At 36.8% G+C, this 7219-nt stretch overlaps 1 protein-coding gene across 1 annotated transcript in view; it reads left to right on the forward strand.

Moving 5' to 3' along the window:
* POU2F3 (POU class 2 homeobox 3) overlaps positions 1 to 4411 on the forward strand; it is a 39467-nt gene extending 35056 nt beyond the window's left edge. Inside the window, exons 11-13 of the mRNA XM_053451502.1 lie at positions 2957 to 3011; positions 3724 to 3853; positions 4254 to 4411. Of these exons, the coding sequence (XP_053307477.1) occupies positions 2957 to 3011; positions 3724 to 3853; positions 4254 to 4293 (225 nt within the window). The 3' untranslated portion in view covers positions 4294 to 4411. The remainder of the gene's footprint in view (positions 1 to 2956; positions 3012 to 3723; positions 3854 to 4253) is intronic.
* The last annotated feature ends 2808 nt before the right edge of the window (positions 4412 to 7219 follow it).

The raw sequence follows: 7219 nt of genomic DNA on the forward strand, positions 1-7219 counted from the left end.
TTCAATCTCTTACACTCTCTCACATTCTCTCTCAAATGTCGCCCTAACTTCTCCACCAATCATGTAGTGTCCCAACCCTCTTTTACTGCAGATCTGCTTGTTGTCTTGCCTCTTCTTGCTCTTCCCTTCTTCTGTTTTCTTACTCGGTCCTCTTCTCCCTGCAATCCACTGTGTTAACCACACCTCCCTGAGCGCTTCCCAGATTCGTGGAGAAAAAGAGCTGCAGAAACACTTCTTTTTCTCCGCGGATAAGTCTACATTATTCTGGACTTTTGGAGTACTTCACCATGGGGACAGCTTCTTCCCCATTCCTCCAATCAGGGGAAGCCTGGAGTGCTTCTGCCCTTTTGCAGAAGCACTCTGGGAGGCCTGGTTAAGTGCATAACGGGAAGAAGCGGACCAAGAAAGAATACAGAACAGAGGCAAGACAAGATGCTGAGCTGCTGAAAAGAAGATGGGGACATTAAAGCAGTTGGCGGAGAAGGTAAGAAGACATTGAGAGAGAGCGTGTGAGAGAGTATGAGCGATTGTGAAAAAAACAACAAAATACAAACAAAATTTTTATTTCTTTCCTTGTTTTTGGACATTTTTATGAATTAACGATATTAGCAAATTTAGATTCATGCGTCTAACAGTGTGTGAATGTCTAAACCTGCACAGATATATTGCAAATTACCCACAAACTGACAACCATGGTATTCTAAGTAAAACTATTTCATCTTATGAACATTGGGTTATTGTGGTGAATGGAAAGTGCTACATTGTCCCATTAATCTAAATGCACTATACGTTCTTTTGTAGCTGCAGACTCTGCGCTGCTTAACCATTCACCATTGGATGTTATACATTTTATACATAACACAACTTCAAACACCAAAAATAGAAAATAACACACGTTTAAATGTTTTACTCATCTGGTATCATTTTGTACAATAATGCACATTTATTCTAATACACTTCATAAAGCTTTCTGTTTTGAGCAACATGGCTATGTTAGAGTAGAAATGTATGGTGATGAAGTAGAAGTGAAGATCTCTACCACCAGGAAAAAGGCTACTGAGGTCCAACGACAGAGGTCTGGTGTTAGCGCTGTACTAGAAAATCTGAAAAATTGTGCTAAATAAGTAAAAAAAACATGAATAAGGTTGAGCATAGTTCCAACAGCATTTGAGTGTGTTACTGCTAGGCCAGTGCAAATAATGTTTAAGAACTCAGAAACGTGATCTTGATGGTTATTCGGTTAAGTTAATTCACATAACTATTCTTACAGACAATATAGGGGGACCAATGGTAGTGGCCAAAGTGGGAGGTCTCACAAAAAAAAAAAATATTTTGCTACTTAAGCATAAAATACAGTGCTGTATACAGAGATGTCGGTTCGCATTTACAAAAACCTGGTTTTATCTCATTTTGTTTCAATAAACTTGCTTAATCTGCAGACCTGGAGGCGACCATTGTCGTCAGTCATGTGATATTTTGGGAGTCTTTCCCTGTACAAACACCACACTGAGCTGATTCTTTATGGAAAAGATCTTCCTACAAAGACTGTCAATAGTTAGATTGGGTGGCTGGATGACTAACAATGAGTTACTGTCTTCTTTACAACAAGTAGTATAAAAAGAAGAGAAGTTTTTGTCTAGCGGATTGGGCTAAGACAACAGAGCTAGAACACATACAAATATCTATTATGCAGCTGTCTGAAATCATTATGCAAAAACTGAAACTGGGTTGAAACAAGAAAACAGCACTGTATTTTTTAAAATAAATTTATATTTGAAGTAAAAACAAGTTGGTGGGCCTTTCCTTTTAAGATAGAAGGAAGCAAAGGTCATTGAAACACATTAACCCCTTTGTGACAATGGCTGGTTGTTTTAACATTTCTGCGGTGCTCGTGTAGCTGTCATTTTCTTCTTTCCCATTTACTGAACCCCCACAAGTTACCGTATTGGCCCGAATATAGGCCGCACCCCCCCCCCACTTTAAGTCTTTAAGTTGGGGGTGCGGCCTATATTCGGGGTCCGGCAAGGGAGATTGTTAAAGCACATCGTGCAGACATGCCGGCAGCGGAGGTTGTTTACGCGCATTGCCGCAGCCGGTGAACGTCCGCACGATGCGTTTTACCTCTGCCCCCCGACTTACCAGAGTAGTCCCGAGTGTCTTGCGGGGCCGGCGGGGGACATCTACGCAATACGCGTATACAAAAATTTAACCTTTTCCATGCACAAATTTTACCACCAGCCTTTGTCAAAGTTTGCAGTAGTATTTTTTTGTGTGTATTTTTCCCACACATGTTGTAATTTGGTTATGAATTTACAGCTCCTGGTATATGTCACTGTCACACAACACCCCACTATGTGTTCAGCAACATCTCCTGAGTACAGGTATACCCTCCATGCATGGGTGCATTTTCAAATTGGAAATTTGACACGTGGTCATCCTGCCCCCTGTGTTAATTGGGACATTGCTGAACATGGCCAATTCAATTTACCCCATCAAATCACACTTTTTTAAGAAAAAAGTAGATACCCCATAGGCATTTAACATGCCAGTATTTTAACTCTTTCCATGCGAGAATTGTTGGAAGATATAATGCTTATTTTATATATATTTGACCTTTTTTTTAAAAAACATTTTTTGGAATTGGAAGATTCCCCTGATGGTGACATCGGTGGAAGAATTATTTTTACATGTTACCTATTTTTTTTTAAACTATTTTTGTCAGGGGGGCTTCTTCTAAAGCTAATTTTTTCATGATGTTCCATGCATGCATGCTTTTGTCGGCATGGAATGTCATGAAGGTTTTAAGAGTGAGAAACTTGTTTTTAGAGTTAGAATATTAAGTGTTAAATGTTCTAAATGTGTATACTGCATATGACATGACTAATTACTCTTCCAAAGTTCCAGTGTTGGCTGTGGCATACACAATATTCATTGACATTATCTTGTGTTATAGCAGGTGCCAACATCTGGCTCTCTGGGCTCTTTGGCTATCACTCCAGTGCATAGTACAGGTAAGAAGTTTACAAGAAAGAGCATTACAGTGGTCTCCTATTAACCCTTGAAATTTATAGACAATACACTGTGAACACACATTGTTAATCATGATACCTTATTACATTATTTTATGGTTCAAGTTTACAATTATCTGTATGCATGCATGTGCTACAAACTATTCAGCTTATTTGTCCCTTTTACTGGTCAGGTTTAAAACTACTGATTTTTATAATTTGATATGTCATATTGTTATTTTATTTTGTACATTAGGTAGGGTTGTCACCTTCTGGCCCTAGGGGCAAGTAAAGCCTCCCACATATGCACTGGCCAACATATGTATCCTGTACACTCCTACTCAACACGCACTTACACACTCATGCTAACATACACTCCCTCACACACACACACACACAGACAAACGTTTACACACACATTCATGCTCACATACATATTCATGGTCATAACAAACCCTTACACCTACATGCACACACATATATCCTTACACATACATGCTGACACACAAACACCCTTATACATACACTGTCATTCTAACTAACTTACATACATTACTTGATAAATACTCCCCCCCCACACCATCAGGTCTTACCTGATTTTGGACTGGCTTGGATTTGGACCGGTCCTTTGTAAAGAACTTTGAAATTGGACAGGCGCTGTATATTGAAATGGAATTGGTTCCTTTAGGTCACTAACCAGCTTCTTGTATTATAGTGACATCATCATGTTCACCTGGGAGCTCCAGTAGACCATCATCCCCAAATTGTGTCCATCCCAGCAGTCCAGGTATATCTATAAATAACTCAAAACCATCTATGAACACATCCAGCTATAGCTCATCTGGGTAAGTTCATCTACATACTGTATAGAACTATCATCATGAGTTTGCCATAACAGAAATAAAATATTACCTGAACTCATTCAAGAACAATTATAGGGATAGCATGGATGTGCCTTAGCAAAAAATTGAGACAGTTCAAATATATTAATTATACATTATCATGTTTTTTTAAAAAAAGGAAGAAATGGTCAGTTTTTAGCACTAAAGATACACTAATAATATACTAAAACAACAAAGAGAACAGCAAGTGCAAAATTCAAAAATAATAATGGAAAATATTGTACAAAAAAAGCTTTAGCTCTACACAGAAAGTACCTATTTTATTATTATTTTGCACATACAGGTCCCATTTACTTGTCTTCCCCAATGGTAACTTGCACATTATTCTTCTCTTTTTATGCAGATCTTGGTATCGATGGAATCACCCAACATACCTCCACTGAGCAGTTATTCTTTTAATCTAAGCAGGAACTTCACGGTTTCCTTACTATGTCTGACTCACAGGACAAAATTTCCAAGCACTAAGAAGAAACTTTATTGCAAACCAGCTCCAGTGGGCCAATGAAGACTTTAGCTATGATGCAGTGGAATTTAAACATAAGCTAACCTGAACTTGAAACCAAAGAACTAGCCTAATGGTCATTTATATAATGGACAATTCCAAGGAAATATTTTCTGCTTCTATTATGCCCACAGAGAAACACTACAACTGCCATTATATTGCAGAAGAGACAGCTTGATGTCCTTTTGCTTTTTTTTCTATATGTGATTTTGTTTATTTTAAGTAATAATCTTTAACTTACAATACACACTGTTTCAATGTCTGCAAAAGACAGAAACAAGCTTAGCCAATTCAGTCTGAAGCAACAGGGTTCGGTTGGACTTGTGTCCAGTAAATTATTTTAACTTTGAAACGTTATTTTATTGTTGCATGTACTGATAATATTTTAAATGTTGAGTTATCAATGGTTGCTGTTAAACATTATGGAGTGCTTTAACTACATGGGTGGCATAACATATTCTTTATTTGGCTCCTGAAATGCTAGTTAAGCTCTCTTAAAACAGAAATGAAACATCTGTTTTGTGTGAATATATTCAGTTCTTAAGATGAATATGAAACAGTTCTTAAGATGAATATGAATAAGAAAAAAGAACAGAAAAAACCTACTAGTTTATATACTTTATATAATTATCAGCATGCATCAATGCATCTGGATTATTATAAATGAATTGATTTCCTCTTAGAGTTTCAACAAATACTTAAAAGTCCATGTACAGAACTGTAAAATAAGTATGTAAAATATAGATGTGTAGCCCATTTGTACCTTGTTGCTTTTGTAAACCATATGGGTAATAAATTTAAAGTATTTTGTTTATAGTGTACTAAATATACTACCGTGGATTATGATCAATGCCATAACCAAAGTATGTGGTCTTCCAAAAGGAGTATAAATCGAATCAGAAATGTTTCATTTGTTCATATAACATTTGCATTCATTAATACATGCTAACAATGAGTGCAAATTAAGTACCTGGGATAAATATTCACTAACATATCCCTGCAGTGAAATTCTAAAAAAAAAAAAAAAAAAAAAAAAAGAAGAAAATGGCAACACATAAACATAAATCTCCACTAATGATATCACCATCAGGGGAACCTTCCAGTTCCAAAAAATAAAAAATAATAATAATAAATTATATATATATATATGAGCAAGTCCTAAATTTAGCACTATATCTTCACAAACAATTCTCGCATGGAAAGAGTTAAACTACCGGCATGTTTAATGCCCAAGGGGTGTGTAGTTTGAAAAAATAAATGACTGGATGGGGTAAATTAAATTGGCCGGGTTCGACAATGTACCAAAAAACACACAGGGGGAGGATGACCACAATTCGAACAATGCACATGTCTCAAATGCGGCCTGTTGGCCCCCAAACAACCCAACAAACACATGCGTGAGGGGTAGCACTGTACTCAGGAGATGCTGATGAACACATATTAGGATGTTGTTAGACAGTGACATATACAAGGAGTTGTAAATTCATACCTAATGTAGAATGTGTGTGGGAAGAAAACACACAAAAAATACTACAGCAAACTTTGACAAAGACTGGTGTTAGAATTAGTGGATGGAAGGAGATGAAATACTAGCATTTGAAATACCCTGGGGTGTCTAGTTTTCAAAAATATATGATTTGATGGGGTAAATTGCATTGGCCGGCTTCAAAGATGTTTCTAAAAGAACATGGGGCAGAATTACCAGATCTGAAAAAAATTAGTTTGAAATAGCAAAACACTGCCTGTAAATATTGCTATATAACATGCAGAAAAAAGCAAAAAACATTGGGTATTTCTAAACTCAGGAGAAATTGTAGAATTTACTTAGCAGGTTTTATAGATGAGTAAAACATTTTTCAAGTAAAAGTCAGAAAAAGTCATTTTTTTCTCAATTTGTCACCATATTTTATAATTTTGTTATGGTAAATTAAATGACACTATTAACTAAATGACATGTATGGAAAGTCCTTCTTGTCCTGAAAAAAAAACAATATATAACATGAGCACCGCAGAAATGTTCAAACAGCCATTGTCACGAAGGGTTAATGCAGGCAGGAAAGGAAGGCAAACAGAATGTAGGAAAAAAGAGAAGGGACAAGCACAGGGGCCTATGGACAGGCTAGAATAAAAACCACTCAATGGTGAAACAACGCACATTCAGCTGGTGCCAGGATAGTAGCAATGAATTAAGGACTCTTTCAACCCTTTGAGTGCCAGGGGTGGAAGACATTTTATCAGGGCATTTTTATTTTGTTTGTAGTTTTGATGTAGGTATACTTAGGGGATGATTTTATAATGAGTTTACACTTACCCAGAGAAACCTAGATTTTTTTTCAAGTACAAGTCAGGCTAGACATAAATACATGGTTTAAAGAAAACTGCATCCCATTACAAACGCCAGAGCTGCAGCGTAGTCCGTACGGTGTTTACCCCCGTATTAACCACTTATACAAAAACACGAAGAATGTCCACGAATATTCGCCCAAAGAGAAGATTTTTTTCCCCCCAAGACAAGCACGAAGACGAACACGAAGACCTCCCTGGTGCCCAAGTCTAATAGTTACCATTAGTCTTTAAAGTTGCCATCTCCCTTAATAAATGTATTTATTAGATGCGGTTGTACACTGGTAGACTGCACAAACCGCCCTGTAGGTGACAGTAAACACTATAATGCAGTTTAGGCACAGAAAAAATAACAATATAAATCCCAAAAATGTGCTTAAAACAAGATTTGGTAGTAAATACACCTCTACAAGTATGCAAATGTTTTGCTCTTTGAGGTGATAGGAGTTGTAAACCACAAAAAG

The sequence above is a fragment of the Spea bombifrons genome, chromosome 12 (assembly GCF_027358695.1).
Source record: "Spea bombifrons isolate aSpeBom1 chromosome 12, aSpeBom1.2.pri, whole genome shotgun sequence".
NCBI classification, from domain to species: domain Eukaryota; kingdom Metazoa; phylum Chordata; class Amphibia; order Anura; family Pelobatidae; genus Spea; species Spea bombifrons.